The sequence below is a fragment of the Sus scrofa genome, chromosome 9 (genome assembly GCF_000003025.6).
Source record: "Sus scrofa isolate TJ Tabasco breed Duroc chromosome 9, Sscrofa11.1, whole genome shotgun sequence".
Taxonomy (NCBI): domain Eukaryota; kingdom Metazoa; phylum Chordata; class Mammalia; order Artiodactyla; family Suidae; genus Sus; species Sus scrofa.
This window is the reverse complement of record NC_010451.4, coordinates 6,833,081-6,860,892: the sequence shown is the minus strand read 5'-3', so window position 1 is coordinate 6,860,892 and position 27,812 is coordinate 6,833,081. Positions and strand designations below refer to the sequence as shown.

General features: G+C 57.7%; 1 protein-coding gene across 8 annotated transcripts in view; it reads left to right on the top strand.

The window, feature by feature from the left end:
- The window catches only part of CLPB (ClpB homolog, mitochondrial AAA ATPase chaperonin), a 253,530-nt gene extending 229,004 nt beyond the window's left edge, over positions 1 to 24,526 (top strand). For 2 of the 8 annotated variants that reach the window (XM_021102297.1, XM_021102295.1), the window contains 10 exons: positions 5,837 to 5,914; positions 7,087 to 7,142; positions 12,592 to 12,636; positions 12,962 to 13,123; positions 19,212 to 19,368; positions 20,055 to 20,128; positions 20,293 to 20,412; positions 20,587 to 20,691; positions 21,024 to 21,254; positions 22,251 to 24,526. In XM_021102297.1, coding sequence (XP_020957956.1) covers positions 5,837 to 5,914; positions 7,087 to 7,142; positions 12,592 to 12,636; positions 12,962 to 13,123; positions 19,212 to 19,368; positions 20,055 to 20,128; positions 20,293 to 20,412; positions 20,587 to 20,691; positions 21,024 to 21,254; positions 22,251 to 22,475 — 1,253 coding nt within the window. In that variant the 3' untranslated portion in view covers positions 22,476 to 24,526. Of the gene's footprint in view, positions 1 to 5,836; positions 5,915 to 7,086; positions 7,143 to 12,591; positions 12,637 to 12,961; positions 13,124 to 19,211; positions 19,369 to 20,054; positions 20,129 to 20,292; positions 20,692 to 21,023 lie in introns of all 8 variants that reach the window. The other 6 variants (XM_021102302.1, XM_021102299.1, XM_021102298.1 and 3 more) reach the window with 5 other exon arrangements.

Sequence of the window (27,812 nt, the reverse complement as noted above, 5' to 3'; positions counted from 1 at the left end):
CTGCTCCTGCTTCCCCGCACCTGCTGTCATCTCCTGCTGCCTTTTTGATGCCGTCCCTCTACTGGGGGTTCCCTTCTTCCTGGCCCCTTCCCCACCCCAGCCCTGCCCGTCCTCCACACTCTGGCTGGTTTTTACTTCATCTGACTCACTTCAGGAGCCATAGACTGCAGGCTCCTGAGGGCAGAGACCAGGCCTGAACCATGTTTGTTTTCCTAGTTCCTGGCACAACCCTCTGCTCGAAGTAGGTGCTCCGTGCAGTTTGTCAAAGCACTTGTTTCTGTGGGCCCCTTGTCTGTCTCTGTGGTGACCTCCGAGGAAAGGAGAGAAGCCGTAGGTCTTTCTTCTAGTTGTTCCCAAGCATGCTGGGAACATGACTGCAGTGCAATATGTAATCCCAGCACCGCTACTGCACAGCCGTTGACCCCTTGGGCAGACGGGCCATTCCTAGACCAATTCCAAGAAGCCTCCCCAGGGCAGCAGGTCAGCCTGCAGGTCTGGAAGCTTCCCTGAGGCTCCCTCCGAGCAGGGCCTGTCCCCCAAACCCATTGTATCTGGTCCCAGTGGACTCTGAAGCCCATGAACCCCCAGGAAGGCTCCCCCTACCACCTTGACGACTCCTCCAAGCCCGCGTCTGGCCAGAACTCAGAATCCGCACGTCAGCCGCAAGGGACCGTGCCCCCTCGTGCTCCACCTGCCCTTGACTCATCCACACACGTGATCTCGCCCAGCAGCTCGGCTCCCTGGACCTTCCCTGGAGCCCCGTTTCCCACGTGAGAAGAACATCCAGGTGGCCCCCGAGTTGAGGAGTGGCAGTGGTTGACTTAGGAACTGCAACCAGCAACCCCTCACCACTGCGGTGCCCCTCCTTTGCCCCGCGGTTCTCAGCACCTGGACTGCCCCGCCCTCCCCTCGCCCGCTGGGACCCCAACACCCAGGCCTCCTCCAGGAAGCCTTGCTCAGCTCCACCGGTGCAGAGCCATTCTTTTTATCACCCAGTTTCCCTCGTAGCCTCTGTCTGTATCTCTTTCTCCCTGCAGAGGTCAGGAACCAGCTCTCATTCGGCTCGGGTTCCCCGGGATGGGCCCACAGGTGTACAAAAGGCCGGTGAGCTCACGTGACCAGAGGCTGAGCCCATCTTGACATTGTGCCTTTGCTCAGCACAGATTCTGGTCCCTCGGCCCTCCAGGAAGGATGTCTCTCTCCCCCCAGTGCTCCGTGGCCCGTGGATACACACGTGCACACACAGTAGGCGGGCTCCACAAAAGGTGTTCTTTTTGTCTTTAATGTATTAGCTCCTGAGCAGCAGCAGTTGTCTTCAGAAAGACTGAGCCTTACAGACTGAGAACTCCCAGCATCTGCCAAACTCGAGGCACCAGTAGCCACGTGGTCAGCAGGGGCCTCGCAAGCACTGGCTGTGCTCCTTGAACCTATAAGCTTAGACAGGAAATTGCTAATAGACATTTGGGTGACTCAGCCATCGAAGTCCCTCTGAAGGATGGGTTCCCCTAGCATGGAACAGACGGGTTCCAGATGAGGTTAAAAAGCTCTCTGACGCTGGATCACTAGAACCTGCCAGGAAGGATGAGTCACTGTACCCCAGAACCTTGAGCTAGATGGGGGCAAAGTCCTGGCATGGGAGGAGGTGGCGGTTCTCTCATCCCACTTGGGTTTTGCACACACTGGGCTCTCCTCCTGGAATGCCCCCTCGTGCCCAGGCTGCCTCCCCCTCTTCCCCCACTTCTCCGGGTGCTTCCATCCCGCTGGGAACCCGCAGTTTTCACAGCAGCCTTCACCCAAACAGCGCAGGTCTGGCGTTGGGCTTTTCTGACACAGAGCTTACTGGCTGAGCGGTAGCTAAGGCTTCGTGGACGAGAAGAAGAGATTGGAAGCTCTTGGGGCTGTAAGAGACTCCGGGGTCCAGGCCTCACTGGTCTCTCTAAAATGGGAATTGACGTGTCGGGGTTTTCCCTTCTGTTTCCGAAAAGACCAGGAATTAATTCATTTAGTCAGCAACCACTATGCTAGCGGTGGGCAAGAGCCCTGCACCCTGTACCCAGATTGGGGCTCTCCTCCCCTGGATACAAGGCAAGGCGGTGAACCCCGCTACACTGCCCCTCTCTGAGCCTCAGTCCCTTCGCCACCAAATGGAGGCAAAACCTACTTCTCTGAATTATCATCAGGTTGAAAGAGCTCTGTGAGATATCAGAGCTGAGGGCTGCTGCAACTACTCCAACTGTGATTACTATTTTTTTTTTTTTTTTCTTATTTTAGGGCGAACCTGCGGCATATGGAGATCCCCGGGCTAGGGGTTGAATCAGAGCTTCAGCTGCCGACCTACACCACAGCTCACGGCAACGCCGGATCCTTAACCCACTGAGCGAGGCCAGGGATCGAACCTGCGTCCCCATGGATGTTAGGTTCGTTAACCGCTGAGCCATGAGGGGAACTCCCTGACGACTGTTACCTTTATTCCATTCTGTGCCACTTACAAAATACTTTCATAACCGTGAACTCATTTTAATCTTGGTGTTGGGCTGACTGAATATGTTTAGCTGTTCCCATTTTACAAATGAAGGCACCAAGCTCTGAAAGAATAAGAGTTTTACTCAGAGTCAGTCAGCTACTCAGGGCCAGGGCCAGGGCTCCAGCCTAAATCCTGTGGCTCCTCCCCCATAGCATCCGGGTACAAACCCGCGCAGACGGGGCAGGTGTGCTGTGGTGGCGCTACCAGAGGAGAGCTGCTGCGGGGGGACGTAGAAGGGTCCAGCAGGGGGCCGTGGCGCCAGCCCAGCTCGTGGAGAGGCTGCCAAGCGTCTTGGAGCTTTCGGTGATGGGCCTGGTCGGGGACGGGGCTGAGCTGCCTGCTCCGGGGATCCTGCCCCCCGGCTCAAGCGCAGAGCCGTCGTCAGGAGCCGGTCAGAGCCGGGGGGGGGGGGGGGTGTGCCTGAGACCACGTGGGGAAGGGCGGAGGCCTCTTGGGGAAACTGCAGGGGGCGGGCCTTCCGGGGAGGGGAGGGGGGAGGAGGGGGTGGGGGGCAACTCCTTGTAAACCCCGTCGCGCCGGGTCAGGCTCGGGCGAACCAGGGCTGGGCCGAAGCCCGGGTTCGTCTGTATTCCCGGGGAACCTCGAGCGGGCCACCCAGCTTCTCTCTGTGCAGCGGGAATCGGGCTCCCCGGCTGCCTCCTCGTGGGTTCCTCACCAGCCTCACACGGAGGGGTTCGCTCCGGAGAGCCTGGGTAGACGCCCAAGCGCTGGCCGAGGAAGCCCGCATGTGCTCGGCCCCAGCGGGCCCTCCCCCCAGGGGTCCCGTCCAGGGGCGGGCTGGCCCAGCCTCTGCCCCAGCCTGACGGACCCCGAGGCACACCCCCTGGGGCCGGCCAGCCTTCCCAGTCCTTCCCAGCTGCTTCCATTTTTCATTCTGTCGGACGCCATCTGCTTGGCCGTTCTTCTCTTCAGATATTGTTAGAAATATCCAGGGTCGTAATTGTTTAATGGTTGGCACTTTGCCTGTTTCACGGGGGCCCAGATCAAGCCCAGCCCGGACTCGGGCCCTGGGTCTGGCAGAATTGACCAGGGGCAGCTGTGCCGTGGGCCTGCCTGGCATCATAAGGAGCTCTCCCAGGGGCTTCGTTAGACGGCAGGGGAAGGGTGGCCCCCGGCCTAATCCACTTCCACCCTCTCAGCCCAGCAGCCCCCAGCGGGCTGAGCAGCCTCCTGAAGCAGATCCGAGCCCCCGGTCGTGATACCTGGGGCCCCTGTTCTCCGGGGCCACTTGTCTGAGCGGCGCCTGCTGAGCCAGCCTCCCTAAACCCCCCACGAAGCCTGAACCCAGTTTCTGCTGAGCCTCCTTCCCGCTTCTGTGTTAAATGGGGCAACTTCCGAGGACCCCGCTGTCCCTCTCGCCTCGACGCCCCTGCACACACCGTGTTCACAGAAGCCCAGCCTTTTTCCTCTTACAGCATCCGCTCCTCCTCCAGCCCCCTCACTCCCACCCCCCGGCTCTCGTTTCTGTCGGGACCCCGAGGGCCCCTCTCAGTTAGGCCGGGGCTCCTCTGCCTCCACCCGCCGCCACCTGTGCGGCCCGTGGGCTCCCGTCCTGAGCAGACCTTGGGGAGAACCGAGCCAGCCCGTTCCGAGCCGGCCGGAGGCCCAGGCCAGCGAGAGCTCAGACCGGGTGTTTTCTCAGCCCCTCCGGAGGCTCGGGGGTCTTCTGGGCAGTCGAGGGGCTGGCTGACGTCCCCGAGGTTGCCCGGTTCCTCCTTCTGCTGAGGCCAGGAACAAAGTATTTTGAGGTCGGAGCATTAGGAAGTGAGGAGAGAGAGCCCACAGCACGGACCTGAACTCCCGAGGCGGGGATCCGGGACCCCCGGCGTCTGATCCACCCGCTGCCGCTCACCTTCCCTCCTGCCTCTCCAGCTCCGCCACGCTGCCCCCCGCCCCGCCTCTGTGACGTCTTCAGTCCCGTCTTCCAGAGCTTCTCTGACCTCTCCAGCTGCTGCTTGGAAACCCAGCCCTGCGGGCTCTACCCCACAGTGTGGCATTTAGGGTCTTTGTACCTCCAGACGGGCAGCCACGTCCATACGACTGTCCGCTCTTCCTCCACGGACTGCGTTTCCAGGCCTGTCCTCTGACCTAGGCCCCTTTGCTGACCATCCGTCGGCTCTCTGGGGACCAGACCATACATGCTGTTCCATCTCCAGGGCGACCTTGACACTGCACACTCCTCGTCCCCGTCCTGCCTCTCTGCCGTGTTTCTGTGCACGCAACCCGAGTTGAGACTCGGTTTTTTAAGCAGCCATGTTTGACCAAAAGAAAGATGAAGAAGACAGTTTGAGAGGTGTGACTACCAGTCAGCGTGTGATCTGCTAGTCGTGTCTCTTGGGCAGGTCTCATCTCTCGCTTCGGTTTCCTGTTAAGCATGATGGAGCTGAGAACTTTCCACTCAGGTTATCTGTGCGGGTCTTGAGTAATAGAGTGGGGCGATTTTTCCATTGGGCCTGCCGGAGAGCGTGTTCAGGGAATGATTCTTCTTGAGGTTCTGCCTCAGTCCACTCCTTATCCTCACACTTGAGTGGTGCTTCTGAGCCTGACTCTCGGCTCAGTGGCCTGGCGCTTGCCTTCCCCGCGGTGCCTGCGAAGCCCTTGGTCACGTGCCTCCTCCTGCAGGGGAGCCCCAGCGCTGCTCCCGCAGAGCACGTCCCCGGGGGGCCTGGCGGGTATCTCTCCCGCTCCCCACCTCTGCCCTCCCGGGGAGGCCACGGTCGGTTGTCGGTGGGGACGCTCACTAACCATGCGGCCCGGCCTTCTGTGCCCTGAGGGCTGCACCACCCTCAGCTGGCTTCCAGAAAGCTCTGGTGGCTCTGTTTGCTGACGGCAGGCCAGACCTTGGTTTCCCCAGAGCTCACACCGCAGATCCCCAGGGGCCTGCCTCTCCCGTTTGCATGGGGCAGGCTGGGCCTCCCAGCAGCGCCGAGTAGGTGGGCGCCCAGGCGGGCGCTGAGTTCCTCTCGAATGCTCCTTCGCCAGCCCCGCCCCCTTCACCGCCAGTCACCAGCCACCCGCCTCGCGGTTTCCCTGGCAACGCTGAGTGCTCATCCTGGAAAACTTTATCCGAAATCTGCTCTGGGCAGCTTTCCAAATCCATGCTAACCTGATTAGGTGTCTCTGGGGGCCTTGCCAGCTAATCAGATTAGGCAGCACTAATGGCAGTGAGGACTTTGAGTGGGCGCAGAGCAGTAAAACATATTGTATACTTAGTGATAATTATCCTGCCTTTTGTGTCATTGATTTATCTGCCTCCCTCCCCGTGCTCCCGTCTTGTGTGTTTGGCCGTAGCGATCCGGAGGAAGGAGAACGGCTGGTATGACGAAGAGCACCCTCTGGTCTTCCTCTTCCTGGGATCGTCGGGAATAGGTAACTGCAAGGAGAAGGAGAGCTGGGGGAGCCCCGGCGGCTGGGGGCCAGGGTCCCGCGACCCACCTCGAGTTCCACGCCAGCTCCCCAGACGGCCTCCTCCGAATTCTGGAGCCAGCAAGAGGCTCATCTGTCCCATGAGGAGCGGCTGGAATTATGCCTCTCCCTCAGGAAGCTGTGGGGAGGGCTTCAAGCCCCTGGAGGGCCAGGCCTTCGGGCCCTGCTGGTCCTGGTCTAGCCACCGCGTCCCCAGAGGCTGCCCTTGGGAACAGTCGTACCACCTCCAGGGCCCGGGCACCCGCCTCATCTAGTGTGCCCTGGGGCCTAGCCCCCTAGGAAGCTGAAGAGAGCCCCAGCGGCCAGCACAGCCCTCAGGGAGGGCACAGCAGGATCGGCTGCAGTGAAACGGCTCGGGGATTTCTGTGGCCCATTGGGCTGGATTATCTGAGGCGTTTTCACACCCTCAAGACCGCTCTTCCTCCACAGTCACCTCCCGATGTCTTGATGGGGGTTCACGCGTCTGCCGTCCCCTCTTCCCCTCAGCGTCTTCATGGGCCCAGCGCGGCCTCAGATGGAGGGTCCCAGAGGGTTACCGTCAGCTCACACGCTGCCACTGAACTTGACCCGCACAAGTCAGTGACTTCCAAAGACTTGACCACCACACCCCATGGCCCTTCAGAGCCACCCCTTTGGTCCTGCCATTCCTTCTTTATGTTACAAAGAAAGGCTGCAGAGCCGAGAGGGAAGTCCGCTCATCCCCCGCCCAGCCTCTGGTCTGTGGCTCCGGGGCCCGGCTGGATGCAAGACCATGGGTGTCTAGAGAGAGAGTGCAGTGCGCCGGGAAGTCAGGGGCGCCGGGAGGGGCAGGGTCTGTGCAGGGGCACAGAGGGCCAGCTGGCTCTGGGTTATAAGGGTCACCCTCCCAGCTTAGGACGTGCCGTAGGGGGAGGCCTCATCCGCCCGCAGGCAGGTCGAGATGCCGTGCAGGCCTCAGTGCGGGCCCAGCTTTGCTGCTAACGCCTCTGTGACTTCGGGAGAGTCACCGGACCCCTCGGAGCCCCGCGTTCCCGGCTGCAGACGTGATCGCCGGCCTGCACGCGTGGCCGAGGTTCTCTCGTTCCAGGAGATCGGCGGCGGGGCCTACCTGACACTCCTCCTCTCCTTGTTCTTAGGAAAAACGGAGCTGGCCAAGCAGACAGCCAGATACATGCACAAAGATGCCAAGAAGGTAAGGGCTGGACCTGCACCCACGGGGCAGGCTGTGGAGAGCTCGCCACGCCTGCTAGCCCCCAGATCCCCGACTCCCTGAATCAGGCGAGAGCCGGTCGAAAAGATGGGCCCTGGAGCAGGCAGCCGGCCTCTGCTGCGGCCCCATCTCGGCCACCGCTTGCTCCAGGAATTTGGGCGAGTAATTCAGCCTCTTTGTGCCTCAGTTTCTTCATCTGTGAACGGGTCCCTGCCTTGCCTGACACTCGGGGCCCTGGGGAGAACTCGGGGAGATTCAGCGATAGAACATTCCGGAGCTTCCGCCAGTGCCAGGTCCCAGTGGTAGAGCGTCAGCAGGATGCTCGTCCTGTCCTGAGGCGCTCAGTCCGGAGGGGGAAGCAGCTTTAGAAACTCACCGTCACGTCCAGCACCCTCAGGCCATCGGCTGGGGGGAGACTTGGGCCTGTAGGAGAAAACGGGAGGAGTCCAAGGATTTCCTGTTCCCCGTCCGACAGGAGCTTTCACACGTGGTTTCTTTTCTTTTTTTTTTTTTTCTTTTTTCTTTTTTGTCTTTGGTTCTTTTCAGGGCCACAACCACGGCATGTGGAGGTTCCCAAGCTAGGGGTCTAACCGGAGCCGTAGCCACTGGCCCACACCACAGCCACAGCAACGCCAGATCCGAGCCGCGTCTGCAGCCTACGCCATGTGGTTTCTTATGCTCTGAGCTGAGGGGTGGTCACAGGCCCCTCTGCCCCCTACTCGGAGGCCTGGGTCCTTACTGGAGAGGGCCATCCCTTCCCCTTGTTCAGACTCTGGCTTCCCAAGGCTTTTGCCCAGTTCGCCTTTCGAGGCTGACAGGAAATGCTTTCACTCGGAGGGGAATGTCAGAGCAGCCCTTGGAGACTGCAGGGACATCTCAGCTTAGAACCAAACATTCTTCTCCCTGCTGGCCTGCCCAGCCCAGAAGCACCACAGGTTGCCCGTGAGCCCTGAGGCCCTGGCCAGATTTCTTCGGGACCCCTGATTTCTTTGAGAAATTGCCCAGGCCTCTGCCATACTGCCCAGCAGCAGAGTCCTGGCCCCGCCTCTCTTGCTCCAGCCTGGCCTCCCCTTCACCACCTCTCCAGGACCTGGCAGCCACAGAAGCGGGTGCTCTGGCTCTGATCTCCAGAGCCACATGCACGGCCCCCTTCCGCCTGATCACTGGCCAAAGGGTCCTCGGCCTCTCCTACTGCCAGGAGCTAGCTCTGCGCTGCCTCAGCCCAAGCCAGAGCAGACCCACCCGACAGGCGGACAGGCAAGAGGCAGCACACGGCGTGCTAACACGCTCCACCCCAAACCGCATCTTTAAGACGCTTCATCAGGCTGGCAGCCATTGAAACAATTAGCACACTGGGAAGGGCATAAACTAGCCAGACTATTAGGGGAGATGCAGTTACTGGCAGGAACCACCTGATTAGGGATGAAGAATGCGGAGTGGTTTAATTTTAATACTGTCAGAAAGGTTAATATTTAATTACAAATTATAATCTCCTTATCCGCGCTGTCTTAATATGTCTTCATACACAGTGGAAGGAAGGTATCTGCTGACTCGCGGGTGTAGAAAGGAGAAAGGGCTTGATAAAAGACGGGCGATGCGAGTCATTTTTCAGTCGGAGCCTGTAAACAGGAGGCAGATTTCCAGCAGTGCTGGATGCCCCGCGAGCCGGTGGGCCGTGCCGCCCCCAGGAGCGGAGGTAACACCATCACCGCGTGGAGGCGGTGAGCGAGGCCACCACGGCTCTGGAATCAGCCGTCCGTGGCACCAGCTCCAGTGCTGCTTCCTCCTGGCCCCACGCGCTTGCTCTGCCCCCTCCGGGTGTGCGCTCTCTTGCCGCTCTCTTGCCCCAGAGGGAAGCTCGTGAGTCCTGTGTGCAAGGTTGGCTGAGCCTCCGGGGAGGGGCAGAGTCGCAGCTGGCTGGGCTCCCGCAGCGCTCCCGCAGCCGGCAAGCCTGACGCTTGAGCCTCGCCTCTTACCTTGCCCGGCAGGGCCCCGCCCACGGTCCAGGGAAGACGGCCTGGATGCTAGGTCGGACCCCCTTGCCGATGAGAAGACAAAGACCCTGCCGGGTTCGAGGTCCAGGGCCACCTGTTAGAGGAAGAAGTCGAGTCAGAATGCAGCCTCTCAGCTCTAAGCAGGAAGCTAGACTGTGGACTTGTCCGTTTGTCCCCATGTCGCTTAGGGAGATGAGGGGCATGAGAAGCCCAACCTAACCACCCATGCATTTTATTTTTAAGTCATAGATCGTGTTTCTGTAAAATTCCTACCCTCACTCGCCCTGCAAGCCAGCTCATTAAAAAACCCGTGTCTAGCCCAGGCCGAAGGAGAGCTGAGCGAGTGAGCTGAGCCCAGGGCCCGGGCTGAAGGGGGGCTGGCTGACAGAGCACAGGGCCTGAGAGTCAGTGACTTGAATTCGACTTGGGGCGCTCCGATCCTTAGTTTCCTCGTGTGTAAAAAGGCACTGATCCCTCCACACCTGGCTGCCTCACAAGGTCTTTATCAGACCCATGAGCTTGGTTTTTTTCCTCTCTAACCTCTCCCGTGTCTCCCCAGTTGAGCAGCTCTGTTCACTCCCGTCACGAGTGTTAATAACCCCGAGAGCAAACCTGGGTGGCGCCCCGCGGCCGCGTCCAGGAGCCGGGCTGCCGGGGCCCCAGGACGGCGGTTGGCGGTGAGAGCGGCAGCACAGTGAAGGGGTCAGGAGCGCGGATTGGAGCCCACCTGCCTGGGGTCAGGTCCCAGCTCCAAACTGCTCCGTGGACTTGACCAAGGTCTCCGTTTACCTGCGTTTTCTCATCCGTAAAGCGGGTTCAGGTCGTGACGTTAGGTGAGATGACGGTGTGAAAACTAAACGCCAGGCTTGGCGCATAGTAAAAGCCATTGGTACAGGTCGGAAGCTGTGGTTGCCTCACTTCTAGAAACCCTCAGATACGAGCCTGTGAAACCAGAATTTTTCCAGCCAAGAAAATCAAGCCCTGAGGCCTGTTCAGAGTTACTTAGCCAGTCAGTGGGAGGTCTGGGGCAGGAACCCAGGTCGCTTGACATAAGCGCAAGCAAGCGCTAAAGTCACTGTCCCTTGTGTCCTGGGACATTGACTGACCCTGATTCTGGGCACAAAGTCAGAACCCTTCAGTGAAGTCGGCCAGAAGCCCAGCCAGTGGACAGGTGGGAAGTACTAGGTTTGGAGTGTGTGGCTAAGAGCACAGCCTTGGAGCCAGATTGTCACGCTTCAGGGACCTTGGGCAGGTGACCTCAATCCGTGCCTCCGTTTTCTCATCTGTAAGGTGGGTCTGTTAATATACTTACCTCGTAGACGTGTGCAGGTTCTAAACCCTTTGTAGTTTGCTTCTTAGACCGTTGCCAGGCACGCGCCAAGTGTCCAGTGAGTGTCAGCTCTCAGATCAGATGCCCATCCCATGCCTTCAGCCCGTCGCTTCCTCTGGGCACCTCCCAGCCTGCTGTGTCCATCTGCCTGTCCTGAAGCCAGTGTTTCTCTTGGCCATGCTGCCCCGAGCCCTCTGAGAGGCTTGCTGGCCAGAGCTCCCTGTGCTCTGACGGCAGCCATCACCCGACGTGGCCTTAACTTCTCCAAGAACCTTCCCACGTCTTGGGTTAAGTCCTCTCCTCTGTCCTCAGGCTCCTGGTGGAGCAGGGAGAGGGCATAAGGGCCTGTGAACATGGGAGGAAGCTGCAGCTCACAGGGAGGCCGGTGGACAGTGGAGACCTGGAGCCGGAAGCCGAGCCCGGGGCTCTTTCTGTCAGCCTGTACCTTGGGACAGAGGGACGGGACAGAGGAAAAACTAGAATACGTCACAGACCGACGTTCAGACCAGCGCTGAACCAGAGCATGGCCTGCATTTCAGACACGGTTACCTGCCTCTCAGGTGTTGGCACCCCTCTTCCCAGCTCTCAGGAGTCACAGGGCTTAGATGCCGGCAGGGGTCCTGGGAGAGCAGCTGGGCGGTCCCTGGGGAACACTAAGGTGAGAGGAGGGACGGGGCACCTCCAAATGCCCTCATCACACCCCGAGTCCCTAAATTCTTCGTGCAGAGCAGTGGGCACCCTGCTTGGCTTAACTCACAAAGCCCACCCTGGAAGGAGTTCTCTTCCCGGGGTTGATTGTGGTTAGGGCTCACCTGCAAGTCACCGTGCGGCTCCACGGTGGAGAGGGACAGGCTGCCACCAAGCTACATCGTGAATAGCTCCGAAGTGAAGTGAAAGCGTGGAAGTAAATGAAAGGATTTATTAGTGTAAAAAAAATTGAGCTATGAGTTCCTGCTGTGGCGCAGTAGGCTCAGAACCTAACACGGGCTCTGCGATTCCATCCCCAGCCTGACTCAGTAGGCTAAGGATCCGGTGTTGCCGCAAGCTGTGGTGTAGGTCACAGCTGCACCTCAGATTTAATCCCTGGCCAGCAACTTCCATACGCTGTGAGTGTGAAGGGAAGGAAGGGAAGGCCTTAAACTGGGGTGTGGAGAAAGGGGCCTCTCCTCCACGGCGGGCGGGCATGTACAGGCACTGCGGGGGTTCCTTAAAAAGCTGAGAATAGATCCCACAGCTCCACTCTTGGGCATATGACTAGAAAAGACAAAAACTCTAATTCAAAAAGATACATGCAGGAGTTCCCGTCGTGGCACAGCAGAAACAAATCCAACTAGGAACCATGAGGTTGCAGGTTCCATCCCTGGCCTCGCTCAGTGGATTAAGGATCCGGCATTGCCGTGAGCTGTGATGTAGGTCAAAGACGAAGCTTGGATCTGGCGTTGCTGTGGCTGTGGTGTGTGTAGGCTGGTGGCTACAGCTCCGATTCGACCCCTAGCAAGTGCTGAAGTGTGGCCCTAAAAAGCAAGGGGAAAAAAGAACACACACACACACCCACACCCACACCCCCCACACCCTGCACCCCAGTGTTCATTGCAGCACTGTTTACAGTCGTCAGGACATGGAAACAGTCTGAATGTCCGTGAGCAAATGAGTAGCTAAAGATGTGGTGAGTTGCAGGAGTGAGGCACACGTGAGCACACACACCCACCATGGAATATTACTCAGCCATGAGATAGGCATTCCCGTCGTGACTCAGTGGAAATGAATCTGACAAGCATCCATGAGGACGCAGGTTCAATCCCTGGCTTTGCTCAGTGGGTTAAGGATCCGGCATTGCCGTGAGCTGTGGTGTAGGTCACAGACGCAGTTCGGATCTGGCATTGCTGTGGCCGTGGCGTAGTTCCAGCATCTGTAGCTCTGATTCGACCCCTAGCCTGGGAGCCTCCGTATGCCGTGGGTGTGGCCCTGACGAAAAAAGAGAGAGACTGAGATGCAAGGCCTTGGCTGGGTGTGGTTTGGAGGCCTGGAAGAGGTTTGAGATGCTCTCCTCCTCAACCCTCCGCCCGGCCTTCCTGGCTCCAAACGGACTCCGCTTGCTTCCACACAGGGTTTCATCAGGCTGGACATGTCCGAGTTCCAGGAGCGGCATGAGGTGAGTGAGAGTCCTCAGTGAGGTCCCTCGGCCTGGGTGTTTCCATGTGACTTGTCGCTTAGGCCTGCGGCGCTGCCAGCAACCTTGGGCTTTGTCCTGTGGGGCCTGTGTACGCAGCAGGGGCGCTGACGAGCTTGGCTCTGAAGAGCACACACAGGGAAGATGCGCCGGCCCTCCATCGCGGCAGGGCCCCTTCCACCCAGGAGAAGCCCCGCTGTCCCGTTGAGACAGGCAGTCTCGACAGCGGTGGAGGCCTCTTCCTTGCCGCCCACGTTGGACACAAGAGCACGGGACGGCCCGGCTAACATCGTCGCTCCCTCCCCAGGTGGCCAAGTTTATAGGGTCCCCACCAGGCTACGTTGGCCACGAGGAGGGTGGCCAGCTGACCAAGAAGCTGAAGCAGTGCCCCAACGCCGTGGTGCTCTTCGATGAGGTGGACAAAGCCCATCCAGATGTGCTGACCATAATGCTGCAGCTGTTTGACGAGGTGAGAATCAGCTCGAGTGGGGGCAGCGGGAGGGATGGGGGCTGGGACGGCGGGACCCGAGGGCCCAGGGTTGAGCCTTCCTCGCCTCTTGATGCTTCCTCCGGGGCGTGTCCCGTCCGTCACGCAGCCGCTCTGGCTTCGCCCCCTCTCTGGCAGGGGGGGCCCAGAGCGGGCCCCCGAGGCACGGCCGGCACTGGCCCTGCCTGAGAGGTGAACTGCGTGGCTCCCGGGCCACCTTCTCGGGAGACCGAGGAGGGCGGGGTGCAGGAGAGGTGAAGTTCGAGTTCCCGCTCTGATGTGCCGGACAGGGAGGCGGGAGCCCATAAGCTCCAGGAACCTGCCTGGCTCAGCTCCTGCCCCGGCCTCGCCTGCCGCTGTCTTTCAAGTGCCTTTGGTGTTGAGGATGGTGGCGGCCGCGCCCTAGCTTATGGAACCCTTCTCCCCTGAGGAGCTCCGGCTCGTCCCCAACGAGGGCAGCCTCCCTCTCAGCAGGGGCGTCAGCTCTAAGTGAGCACGGCTTCCTTTTGTCCCCACGGTCTGTGTGCTGCGTGCGCTGAGCACTTCACAGGTGGTGGTGGTAACCATCACGACAGCCGGGCGCAGTGGAGAGCATCTTTTTTTCATGTTTTTTTTTTCCCGCCGTACAGCACAGAGACCCAGTTACACGTGCATGTGTACATAATTTTTTCTCGCATTGTCGTGCTGTGTTGTAAGTATCTAGACATAGTTCTCCGTGCTACACAGCAGGATCTCGTTGTCAGTCCATTCCAAAAGCAATGGTTTGCATCCATAGACCCCAAGCTCCCAGTCCCTCCCCCTCCCCCGGCAACCACAAGTCTGTTCTCCAAGTCCATGAGTTTCTTCTCTGTGGAAAGGTTCCTTTGTGTTGTATATTAGATACCAGATATGAGTGATGTCATATGGTATTTGTCTTTCTCTTTCTGACTTACTTCACTCAGGATGAGTCTTTAGTTCCATCCATGTTGCTGCAAATGGCATTATTTTGCCCTTTTTATGGCTGAGTAGTATTCCATTGTGTATATATATCACATCTTCCTAATCCAGTCATCTGTCAGTGGACATTGCGGTTGTTTCCATGTCTTGGCTATTGTGAATAGAGCTGCAATGAACATGTGGGTGCCTGTGTCTTTTTTAAGGAAAGTTTTGTCTGGATATATGCCCAAGAGTGGGACTGCTGGGTCATGTGGTAGTCCTATGTATAGATTTCTTTCTTTTTTTTTTTTTTTTTTTTTTTTTTTTGTCTTTTTGCCATTTCTTGGGCCGCTCCCACGGCATATGGAGGTTCCCAGGCTAGGGGTTGAATCGGAGCTGTAGCCACCGGCCTACGCCAGAGCCACAGCAACGCGGGATCCGAGCCGCGTCTGCAACCTACACCACAGCTCACGGCAACGCCGGATCGTTAACCCACTGAGCAAGGGCAGGGACCGAACCCGCAACCTCGTGGTTCCTAGTCGGATTCGTTAACCACTGCGCCACGACAGGAACTCCCTATGTATAGATTTCTAAGGTACCTCCATACTGTTCTCCATAGTGGCTGTACCAGCTTACATTCCCACCGACAGAAAGCGTTTTTTACAGATGAAGAAACTGAGGTTCAGCGAGGTCGTAAATGACTTGCCTAAGGTCACAGAGCCGCTGTGAGGAGGAGCCAGTAGTAGACTGTACTGTACCATTGGATGTACCAGCTTCTGCCCTGAGCGGGGACAGAGAGCCTCAGACCACGGAGGGGCTGGCATTCGCCATCTCCAGAGGCCCTGCTGTCTGCTCCCGTCTGCCCGTGGCCAGCCCACCCTCCCCCTTGGCCCCTCCAGCCCTGGGAAAATGGAAAGGAGTTTTGCTTCCCACGTCACAGGTGCACTAACAAGATGGAGCAGGGACACCCCTGGACCAGATTGCACACCGGGTGCCAGGCCAGGAAGAACCAGACCCAGGTGTCCCACAGCTTCCCACCTGGCCCAGCATCCGTGGCCCTGCCCCAGGGTCATCGCCGTCTTCCCAGCCTCTCAGCGGTTCCCTGTCCGCAGACCCTCGACTGAGGGGTGAGAGCCAGTGCTTCACGGCTCACAGGTTCTGTTTCCCACACCTGTGCGCTGAGGCCTCCCACCGCTTTCCAGCCCGAGGCGGGAGGGCGGTCCACAGCCGCAGGCCCGATCCAGACTGGCCCTCTGGGAATTCCTCGCCTTGGCGACGGTGGAAAGATGTGATGACGTTGACGTTTTTGTGCTTGGAGTGCCAGGCGCGGTGCTGAGAAACTTGCATGGGTCCACCCTTTACCCTCCCAGGGACCCTGGGAAGACAGTTGCTGTTGCGGCTCCAGGTGACAAGTGTAGAAACGGAAGTAAAGTGAGGTGACTAATTTAGCCACGGTGACGCGTTCCCTGGAAAGAGGGACTCCCGGATTTGGACCCAGGCCGTCCGTTTCCAGAGCCTGCAACTTAACTAAAAGCTCCCGTGCAGCCAGGGTCGGAAGAGACCGTAGACGAGGAGTGGGGCCTTCGCCGAAGAGGGGTCGGGCCCAGCTCGGGGGCTGGGGGGAAGCTCAGCAGCCTGTCGGACCTCCTCTGTCCCTGGAGAGGTTCCTGGTCCAGAAAGAGGGAAGGCACCTGCTGGCCGCAGTAGAAGCCGCCCCGCGTGTGAGCCCCGGCCGGCCTCCCCTGCTGCACTCACTCCCCTGGCTCCTTGGGCAGCGGGTCAGAATCCCTTCCTGCAGCCACCCGCCTCTGGTTTCTCATGTTTACGCCCTTGGTGCCATTGACGAAAGCTGCCATTTTTAGCCCCATTTACGCCTATCTGCTTCTTGAGGACAGAGACCTCGTCTCACTGCAGCCACTCCCAGGCCCCCGGCTCCGGAAGAAATGCTCCGTGGACTGAGGTCACTGAGCACTAGTTGCGCCGCCCTTCCAAGGATGAGGCCGTGTCTGCCAGGTGGACGGAGCGGAGCAGGGCCGGCAGAGGGGCGCTGGGGCGCGAGGCCCCCCGGGGTGTCCGGGAACCCCAGCTGCTCCGTGTTGCCGACTGCAGAGGGACAGCGAGACAGAACGAAGCCGGGGGCGCCGTGGACGGGCGGCTCGGAAAGCCGGGCTAAGGCGTGTGCCTTTATGTATCCGCTGGGTAGTGAGAGTCTCTGAAGACTTCAGGCGAGAGAGCAGTGGGGTCAGAGGTTCACTTGATAGAGCTCCCCTCTGGGCAGTGGTGAGAAAAGGGACCACGAGGAGAAAGAGGGCCCAGCGAGGAGAGGAGAGTCCGGGGAAGGGCTGGGGGTTCTGCTCTAAGACAGGCCCGGGTCGGGAGCGACCGGGTGCGAGGAGACAGCGAGGGGCCAGGGATGACGGGCGGCAGGATGTGGGGCCCGCGAGCCGTGGCTGCCGCCGCCCGCCCGCCCTCAGCCGCCACACGAGCGCAGGGATGAGCAGCAGATGGGCGGGAAGGCGAGGAGCTACGGTTTGGAGACGCTGGGAGTGAGACGCCTGGGCCACATCCACGCAGGTGTCCAAGAGGTCGCCTGGAGTTGGGGGGCGGCCTGCCCAGGAGTGGGGATACAGGAAGGCTCGGCGCGGAGAGAGTGGCCGAAACCCCAGGAAGGCCTGAGCGAGCGTCTGGTGTGCAGAGAAGAGAGGTGAGAGGACGGCCTTGCAACTGTGGCGACCTCTCCAGAAGGAGAAGGAGGCCGGCCAAGGGAATGTGGTTCGGGGCCCGGCAGAGAGGACAGGCCGGAACAGGCACGGGCCCGCCTCGCTGTTCAGGTGAAACGCATGCAGGCAGCAGGAGCGGTTGAGGTGCTGTGGTGAGTGCTGCGCTCACGTAGGTAGGAGCTGGAAGGGCACCCCATCCAGTTGGGGGTGTAGGGAAGCCTCCACATCCACGCAGCCCAGTTCTCCCAGGCCTGGACCCCGAAAGCAGGAGCCCTAACGCTCTCACCGAAACCCAAGCAGAGCTAATGTCATCACGTCCCGGTTAGCCCGGGTCTATAGCACCTGCTCACCTGCTGCCCCTCTTTGAGGACACATGCGGGGGACACCAGAAATGCAGCATGCACGCCCACCCAGGATATGCTGGAGGTGGGACCGCAACAGCCGTCTCTTGGGGACACGTTTTATTGCCAAGGACTCTGAGGAAAAGGAGACAGGAACACTGCGAAAGTCCGCCTTTGGGTCAGTGTCACACTGCACCTGCTCCTCACCCACCTGGGACCCATCCTCGGGCCCAGGCGTGAGCAGAGCTTTGACCCCTGAGTGAAGCAGCCACCGGTTGCCACCCTGGCCAGTACAGCCGTATGTGTGCTCAGCCCTCGGACGAGCTCTGCAAACACACGTGGGGTCACCTACCCACACGCAGACCTGTCCCCAGCCTGGAATTGCCCTCCGTGGATTCCGTCCTGTTGTCACCCTCAGCAGGGGTGAGATGGGACGCTAACGGCCACACTCGGAACAGCCACTTGCACCGTCCCCGTCCCCTCTTCCCGCCCAGGGCTGGGACCGGAGACTGACCACGACCTGGATCTGGAGGCCCCTTTTGAACGAACACTGTCTGAGAGACCCGTGCCAAGGGTCCGGGCAGAGTGAGGCAGAAGAGGACCTGGTACCATGCCCGGCCCGCGGGAGTTGCTGCTCAGCAGGCGCACGTTTCCTTGGTGCCTCGGAAGCCTGGGCCGGTCGGCCTTGGTGTCGCTTCAGAAGCAAGGGCTGACCCTGACTGAATCTCTTGCCCCCAGGGAAAGGGAACCCCTCAAGGAGGGTTGGTTCCCGGCTGGGCCTGGGACAGGGCCCAGCGCTGCTGGCTTGGGCAGACGCCGACAGGCCAAGGTCAGTGCCATGTCCCAGAGCTGTGTCCTAAGACTTGGCGGGAGCTATGCTTCACCTGCAGCCCAGACGAACCCCCAGGCAGGTCTGCCTCTCCCCACACCTGTCCCGATTGCTTCTCTCAGTCAAGCTCAAAGGATGCAAACTGAGTTTGGCAGAATTCTGAGAAATTTTTATTTAGGAAAAGAACATTTCAGGACGCCTCATTTATCCCGTTCTGTTGGTGCGACCCCAGTAGCCTGGTGCACGGTGAAGGGCATGGGTTCTGGGGTCGGACAGGTTCGGTAGAGCTTCCGCTCTGCTGTCTTCTAGCTGTGAGATCTGGAGCAAATTCCCTAACCTTTCTGAGCTCAGTTTTCTTTGTAGGGGTTTTGAGGGTTCGAGCATTCAACAAACAGTACTAAACACCTGCTATATTCCAGACGCTGTTCTAGGCCCCACTGAGAACAAGACCCAGCCTCTGCCCTCGTGGAGGGACCTTCTGGTGGGCAGAGTGCAGTAAGGCACAGGAGGCACTCGCCAGACCCACCCAGTCACCCTCCATACGTTCCTCCCAGTGGGGCCCCAGGCATTGCTCTTTTATAAATGACCCAAAGTGCTGTTGTGCTGCTGATGGCCTTGAGGCTCCCTGAGTGGGCGGAGTTCCTTGCCCTTGAACTGAATGGTCCCCGACAGCTACACTCTTCTCATCCATCTGCCTCTTCCCCCTGCTGTCGCCTGTTTTGTCTTTCCTTGGTTCATCTGTGTCTGGTAAAGATACTTTCTTCTGTGTCACTTCTAGAAAAAGCTTAAGATTCCAAGGAAACTTCCCACGTTGGTTACAGGAAGAGCCTTATTTTCTCTGCCCCGCCAGGGGATGGCTTCAGAGACGCAGAGATTATTGCTGTTCTAGTTCATTTACCGGGTCCTCGCAGTACCCTCCTCTGACCTCCCACGCTGCCTGGCCTTCCCTTTGCCATACGCTCGTCTCCTGGCCTCACCCCTTCTCTAGAGGCTTAGTGAGTCCCCGGTGCCCCAACACAGGGCCTGGCCCAGAGTGGGCCTCCGAGAGAACGTGTTGGGTGGGTGCTGGGTGCCCTGAGAGGTGCCAGACAGCAGGTCCGCCTGGCCTGGGGGCTCTCAGGACGTGAGCATGGCAGCGGAGGGGGGAGAGCAGAGAGCCCAGAGGAACGAGCCCCTGATCTGCCCGAGGGGGGCGGGCACGGGCTTCTGCAGAGGAGGTGCCCGGCCTTGCCGCCCCCTGACCGTGCAGTCGCCGTCCTCCCCAGGGCCGGCTGACCGACGGCAAAGGGAAGACCATCGACTGCAAGGACGCCATCTTCATCATGACCTCCAACGTGGCCAGCGACGAGATAGCGCAGCACGCGCTGCAGCTGAGGCAGGAGGCTCTGGAGATGAGCCGTAACCGGATCGCCGAGAACCTCGGTATGGCGCGTGGCCCGAGCTGCCTCGGCAGCCGGACGTCTCTGGGGGCCAGGACGGCACTGAGATCTCGAGGCCGGCTGAGGTCCTGGTGGGCGTCTTTGGCCCGAGCCGGCCCTGTGCAGGCACCAGCACCTCGCTGGACAGTGCCCCCTTCCTCAGGAAAGCCCCCCGGTCTCCTGGAGGACAGAAGGGCTCCAGATGGAGGACTGGACAGAGCCACCCCAGGGGTGGGGCCAGGAAGAGGCCAGGGACTGAGGGACTCAGCAGAGAGGGACACTTCGATGCAGTGGGGGCGGGGGTTGGGGGACAAGAGCTCAGAAGCCACACGGAAGTGGGCACAGCCTCTGTCAGCCAGGGTGCCTCCCTGCGTGCCTGGGCCCTGAGAGAGCCGGGAGGGAAGAGCGCGTCAGGCCAGAGCCTGTGTCCTGGGAGAGAACCTTCCAGCCCCCTTCCTACGAGTCAGAACTCACGTCTTGGTCCTGACCCTTCTCTCCCCTCTGCTCCTTCATAAGCTCCTCCTGGTACCTGAGCCCTGGAAGGGCCTCGAAAGTACCCGTCCAGTCCCTCGTGGGCCTGTGAGGAGGAGGCCGAGGCCCAAGGAGCCTGAGCCCTTGACCAGCGTCACAGCCCGTCAGGGGCAGGACCCGGGGGTGGGGAGCAGGCCGCTGACGATTCTGTCTCCGCAGGGGACGTCCAGAGTGGTGACAAGATCACCATCTCAAAGAACTTCAAGGAGAACGTCATCCGCCCCATCCTGAAAGTAAGAGTTCCTTGTCCTTCCTGCTGGAGCCTCGGGTTCGGGGGCCCCCTTAGCCCTCACAGAGATGCACCAGCCCCCCCCACTCAGTCTTCCCCGGGGGGTCCAGCAGGTCCCCTCCCCGTCTGGGTCACCGAGCCCACCCCTTCCCTGACGTGGCTCTGCAGGCTCACTTCCGGAGAGATGAGTTTCTGGGACGAATCAATGAAATCGTCTACTTTCTCCCCTTCTGCCACTCGGAGCTCATCCAGCTCGTCAACAAGGAGCTGAACTTCTGGGCCAAGAGAGTAAGAGCGGGGACTGCCCGTGGGTGGGGGCAAGACGTCTGCCCACTGGAAGTCAGGGAACGCTGGGCCGGGAGCCGTGGGGCCACAGTCCCTCACTGGCCAGGCCTCGGCCCGAGCGCTGAGCCGTGGACAGCCCCGGGCCGCATGCACGTGCTTCTGTCCGCCCCGTCTCAGGCCAAGCAGAGGCACAACATCACGCTGCTGTGGGACCGCGAGGTGGCGGACGTGCTGGTCGACGGCTACAACGTGCACTACGGCGCCCGCTCCATTAAGCACGAGGTGAGCACAGGAGAGGAGCGGGCACCCCCCCCCCACCGCATCCCTCCCGGTGCCCCCAGCCCCACGGCCTGGGCTCCCCGCCAGCCAGACGGGCTGGCATCATGCTTACCCAGAGGGACCCCTTTTGGGGCCGAAAGCGAAACCCCCTCCTGGAGGGTGACTGGGTCAGAACTGCTGCCCACGTGGGGAGGCGGGCTGGGAACCCGAGTCACTGGCGCAGCCCTGGGCTGCTAGAAAACGGAAGCTCTGAGTCAGCGCGCGCTTGAGCGGCAGGGCCGAGAGCCGCCTCCGGGCTCAGGCGTGACGGCCCCTCGCCCGCTGCCCGCCCGCAGGTGGAGCGCCGGGTGGTGAACCAGCTGGCGGCCGCCTACGAGCAAGACCTGCTGCCGGAGGGCTGCTGCCTGCGCATCTCCGTGGAGGATTCGGACGCGCAGCTGCTCACGGGGCCCGAGCTGCCCCCGCCCGGGGCTGAGAAGCGTCCGCCCAAGCTGCGGCTGGAGATCATTGATAAGGACAGCAAGAGCCACAAACTGGACATCCGGGCACCGCTGCACCCGGAGAAGGTGTGCCACACCCTCTAGCGCCCACCCACCCGGCTGACCTGCCCTGGCACCCAATAAAGCCCCCTCGGCCGTGGCGTGGCAACCCAGCTACCTGCCCCTCGTGCCTCGTGTCCAGCCCAAGGCCTCTTCCCTCCGCACAGCCCCTGAGGGGCCCTGCTCGGCCCCAGAGTCAAACGCAGGGCCTTTGCCCTCCCCTGACGCCTTCGGTGTGGGCCCCCGTGTGCTGACAGGTTTCTGGGAGGGGACCTGCCCCTCCGTCCCCTCAGGCAGCGGGAAGAGGGAGGCCCCTGTGTCTGTCCTTCAGCCCCAGGCCCCTTGTTCTCTGGAACCTTGTCATCTTTCTCGGAAGCTCAGAGCACGGCAGCCAGGAACAGAGCTGCCTGAAAGAACCCAGGACCGGCTGGGACAGGGCCCCTGCCGGCCCCACAGTGTCTCCACTGGGAGCAGAGTGCAGAGGCGCGGGCGCCAAGTTCTGCGTTTAGGCCGCAGCTTCCTCTGCCGGGCCCGAGAATCCCAAGGGCGAGACTCAGAGAAACCAGCCATTTCTGCGTCGTAGCTGCTGTCCCCCCGACCCCGTGTCCTGGGGTCAGGCCAGACCGTGTCTCTCCAGCCCTGGAACTAGGCCAGCATAGGGCGCCTTGAGGAGGAAGGCGGACTGGGCACTGTCCTGCCCCTCAGTGGGACTGGGCAGGCGTACCAGGTGGCCAGGGGAGGGGAAGCTGTCGGAGGAGGTCACGGTCGGGGCGCTGCCTGGATGGCCATGGCGTCTGCCTGGGCCCCGTCTCTCCTGTGGGCCCAGCTGTGTGAACCTGGAACCAGCAGCTCCCCGCTGCAGTCTGCGTGTGAGCCCCTAAGCAGAGGCACCGCACCACCGCCAGGGCCTTCGCAGAGCAGACGTGTTTGAGCCTCAGCCCAGCAGGCCCAGCAGGGCTCGGCCCATCCTTGGGCCCCATCGTGGGCCACCATTGATAGCCACGCTGTCACCCTCCCCTGCAGGGCCATTTGGAATCCTCCTGGGGGTTAGCAAGTCTCTCAGAAAGCAGGCAATGGGGGCCTTTCCCTTGGGTGATGGAAGGACGTCATGACAAGAAGGTACGAGGCCGCGAGCAGCCAGAGCTGCTCCCGCAGTCACCGTCCCGCCGCGAGGAGTTGTCCGCTGCTCATACCTCAGTGACTGCTAGTCTTTTTTGTTGTTATTTTTTTTTACTTATTCTGAAATAATTTTAGACTTACAGGAAGTTGCAGAAATAGTAGGCTTCCCATGCAGCCTTCACCTAGCTTCTCTTAACATCTAAAAAGAATATTAAATAGGATTATTCAAAGCAGGAAGTTCACCTGATACAGCGCTGCTGCTAACGTGTAGCCAGTCAGCTGTGGCCGTTCTCCCTTCTCGTGTGCGTTTCCTGGTCCAGGATCCAGTCTGAGAGCCTGTGTCGCATTGTGTCGTTTCCTTCATCTCCTTCAGCCTGTGGCAGGACCTCTGGCTTTCCTTGCCTTGTGTGACCTTGACACTTGTAAAATGTCCAGGTTGGTTATTCTGTAGACTGTCCCTTAGGGTGGGTTCGTCTGCTGCTCTCCTGTGATCGATTGAGGTGTCCCTTTGGGCAGGGCCAGCCCGCAAACGGCGAGCTGTGCCCCTCCTCGTGCCTCACAGCAGGGAGCACCCAGGTAGGGTTGTGCGTGCCACTGCTCCACCGTGAGAGTTCTGCTTTCCCCTCCGAAGTTAGTAAGAAGCTCGTGGGGAAAGAGAAGCTGTTCAGATGTCTTGGCCTTAGAATTTTGCCCACCGATTTTAGCATCCATCACTGGTTCTTGCTTAGAACAAGCATTGTTGTATTTGCCTGATGATGACTTTCTGTTTTCTTAGTGCATCTACATTCATCCGTTGGTATTCTCCTACAAGGAACAGTGGTCTCTTTTCTCCTGTTTATTTATTTAATAATTTATGTCAGTATAGACTGACGGATATTTTTCTTTTAGTCTATGGGTTATAATCTAATACTGACAGAGTATATGTTGTTGCTTACATTGGCCTAGATTTGGCCACTGGAAACGCTTAGGGTGGTTTTTGCGTTGTTGCGGCCTTGCCCCATCATCTTTTTCAGTGTTTCCATACTTTCTGGCATCACAAGGTGCTCTAAGCTCACTCATGCTTTTCTTGTCCCAGCTCGACGTGAGCCATTCCTCTGACGGCTCCTGCTCTTTTCGTTTGAGGCTGGTACTTAGAAACCAAGGTGGCGTATTCATGGCTGCTGGAGTGTCGTTGCTTCTAGGCCCTTTCCACGCACGTTGCCAGGAGATCCGTCTGTGTATGTGAACACATGCGTCGCACGCAATTGAACGGATTACTGTATCTGTCCATCTGCATGTTATTAAAACCCATGCGTCCGTACTGATGCCTGCAGGTCTAATCCAAAACCGCAGCGTTCATGACCTGCCGGTACTGTTAAGACTATGCTGTTCTTATTCTGCTTCTTCCTCTCCTGATCTCTCTGTTTTTAATCCTTTCCCTTTTTTTTGTTTTGTTTTGTTCAGACTTCCCTTAGAGACGCTAAGTCAGCCAGTGACCCTGCTGTATGGAACATTCCTATCGAATAAAATCCTCATGCCTGCCTGTCCGTTCCCTCGTTCATTCAGCCGCGGCCAGGAGCAGTGGGCGTATAACTCAACACCAGATAACTTTCAGACAGGAAAACCTAATGGCCACCCTTCTGAGCGAAGGGAAGGGGACGGGTAGACGCTCAGATTCCGAGGGACCTGAGAACCCCTGCGCGGGATTCTTAGCTCGCTAGACCTCCTGGGCGATGGGGGACCCCCACCGTACACTTCCGTAGCGTCCTAGGCAGTGCTCAGCCCACTTGCAGGACTTGTTCTGTGTCTGTCTGTCTCAGTGGAGGTAAGAGCCAAGAGGCAGATAGCAGTTGCTGCGCTCACTATCCTGATCAGAGAAGCTACCTGCACGGAGCCACCCCGAGCCGGCCTCCTCAGGTACTGGGTGGGTGAGTGGGCTCTGCAGCAGGCACAGGGCTTCAGGGTGAGTCCGGGGAAGAGCAGCGTCGTTTGTTCACTGAGTACACGTTTGCTTTGTGCTTCTGGCCGGGCAGCAGGACCCAGCAGACCCTGAGCGGGTGAGGCAAAGGCCCCGCATTCCTTCCCGAGTATCCAGAATTGCTTGAGGCTAGACCTGGAAATGAAAATATAACATCTTCGTTGTTCAAAGGAAAAACTCAAAGATGTATACGATTGTTTTATAAAGTAAAAAAAAAAAAAAATGCATTTAAACAATAAGAAAATAGAAAACGGGCCAAATAAAGATGAAATCTGAAGTTAAATAGGAATATTAAAAAAAGGAGAAAGGATAAATAGAAAATGGTTCTTTTTGAAACACCAGTAAAAAAGAAAATATTTGGAGTTCCCGTCTTGGATCAGTGGTAACAAACCCAGCTAGTACCCATGGGGCCGTGAGTTCGATCCCTGCCCTCACTCAGTGGGTTAAGGATCCCAAGTTGCTGCAGGCTGCTGCAGAGTTGCTGTGGCTGTGACATGGGGTGCAGGCCAGGAGCTGCAGCTCCAATTCAGTCCCTAGCCAGGGAACTTTCATTTGCCATGTGCCTTGGGTGAGGCCCCAAAAAAATAAAAATAAAAAAAGATAATATCTCTTAAGCCTGATAAAGGTGAAAAATAAAAAAAAAGATTAGGAGTGAGAGATCAGACATAACCACGCATATGGAAGAATTTTAAATATTAGAATTCTATAGCCACAATTTTTTGTGTGTGTGTCTTTTTTTTTTTTTAGGGCCACACCCGCAGCATATGGAGGCTCCCAGGTTAGGGGTCGAATCTGAGCTACAGCTGCCAGCCTACACCACAGCCACAGCAACGCCAGATCCTTAACCCACTGAGCGAGGCCAGGGCTCGAACTCACAACCTCATGGTTCCTAGTCGGATTCGTTTCCACTGCACCACGACGGGAACTCCTGTATAAGTTTTATTTCAGCAATGTAAGCCTCAGTATCAGGAAATTTATTAATGTAATACACTGCACCAAGAGCGTGAAGATTATTTAAATGTCTGTAGATCAGTTAATTTTCTTATTTTGATAATATTTCTTATGTGATTGTGTATCCTTGTTGTTAGAAAATGTACGTTGAAATATTTAAAGACAATTGACAAATGTTTCAGGAAAGTCTAAATTACACGTGTACATCCACACATACCAAACTACACACAATGATAAAACGGAAGTATTCACATCGGGGAAATCTGAGTGAAGGGTATCCAGGAGTTCTTTGTATTGTTTTTGCAACTTTTCTATAAGTCTAAAATTATTTCAGAGTAATAATTTGAAAGGAGAGAAAACATTTTATCAGTATATGCTAAAAAAATTGGATAAAATTTTACAGCTTTAAGTTACAATTTTGGATAAAATTAAAGCTCCAAGTAAAAGAAACTCTTCGCCAAAAATCAATAGTAAACATCTTTAAATGTAAAAACTAAAGCTACTTCTGTTAACGTCTGAAATAAGACAAGTTTCAACAGTACTTTGAAAATTCAGGTGAAAGTAATTAGGCAGGAAAACTAAGTAGTTGGTACAAATGTTGGAGAATAATTATTTTGCTGACATGTGACTGTTGAGGAACTCTACAAGGCCGTATAGTGAAAATCACCAGCGTTAATAAGGAAATTTGGTGAGTGTCTGAATAAAAGATAAATGTACAAAAATGAAGGTTTTTTTCCTAAACTAGAAACGGTAAGCAGTGTACTCCGTTCACAGCGCCGTGGCGGGTGCGTGTATTTGACGTGCACGTAGACTGTCTGGAGGAGAGAGGGATTGAACAGAGAGGAGGAGGCCTGGAAGGGCAGATTCACTGTATTCATTTTTATAATTTTAAATTTTGAACCGTATTAATGTGTTACCTGTTCACAGTTAATGAAATGCTAAGTTTAGTTTAACAAGATAAAATCACACTGAGAGCATAAAGGTCTCACATGCAAAGACACACCAGGTTCTTGGAAGGGAAGACGTAAAATCACTTGAGTGTCGACTCTTTAATTAACGCCCAATTCCATGCAGTGTCCTTAGGCTCAGCAGCATTGTCAGCTGAATAAATTGGAGGCGCGTTGCGCTGCAGCGTGCAGCGCATCCTCCTGCGGAGCTGCTGTTTCCGCATCGCGACGTCAAGCCGTGCTGTCTTGAGGGTGTGCGGCCTAGAGTGTAAGTACCTGTAACTGCTGTCCACACACCCCCCGAACGCCGTGACGGGAGAGCGGAGGAGAAGCGGCAGTGCCTGTGACTGGACCTGAGAGACGGTGGGTGTGGGGAAGCGGACAGAGGGGTGGGAAGTGCAGCTGGAGGGCAAGGATCCTGATTTCACAGGGCCTCGCATGTCGTGTTCAGGGAATGAAATGGCTGTGTTTGTGTTTTCCAAAGACCCCTTTGGAGTTCCCTGGTGGCACAGTGGGTTAAGGACCTGGTGTTGTCACTGCTGGGGCACAGGTTTGAACCCTGGCCCCAGATCTTCCACGTGCTGCGGAATACATAAACAAACACCCTCTGATTGCAGCAGAACGGTTTGCTGTGACGTCTGACCCATACACAACAGGCAGATTAGTTCCAGGCAGACTTCCTTCTCACCTCAAATATAGAAAGATTGAATGGTATTTTTTTTTAATTTATTTATTTGTCTTTTTGCTATTTCTTTGGGCCGCTCCCGCGGCATATGGAGGTTCCCAGGCTAGGGGTTGAATCGGAGCTGTAGCCACCAGCCTACGCCAGAGCCACAGCAACGCGGGTCCGAGCCGCGTCTGTAACCTACACCACAGCTCACGGCAACGCCGGATCGCTAACCCACTGAGCAAGGGCAGGGACCGAACCCGCAACCTCATGGTTCCTAGTCGGATTCGTTAACCACTGTACCACAACGGGAACCCCAAATGGTATTTTTTTTTAAAAAGGTTTGACACTCAACTGAGCTTGAAACTAAAAATCGGAAATCCCGCGGTGCCAGAAGAGGAGAGGAACAGTCAGAAAGTGTGAGAGGTCCTGGCGTTCACGGAGACCTGGGGACCCAGAAGTAGGCCCGATGGCTGCACGCTGGGGCTTCAGCACTGAGACAGGAGCCGCAAAGGACCACTTCCTTGTGAAATGAACCCTAGAAAAACACTGCTCATTGACCTGGGAACCAGAAGGGAAATACACGAAAATCTAACTCCTGCAGATGCAGCTTGGGTCGGGCGTGGCTGTGGCTGTGGCATAGGCCCGCAGCTACAGCTCAGATTCCACCCCCAGCCTGGGAACTTTCATGTGCTGCGGGCGCGGCCATAAAAAAACAAAAAAAATGTTCATAGGCCTGAAGACTAGAAACCATAAGGCCACAAGGCAAGAAAGGGGACAGTATGAAAAAAGAATGGGTGGATTTGAAAAAACATTCTAGGTGGTTTTCTCAGATTTATTTCCACGGGTTTTTTGTTTGTTTGCTTTTTCAGGGCTGAACCGGCGGCATATGGAGGTTCCAGGCTAGGGGTCGAATCGGAGCTGCAGCCACCGGCCTACACCAC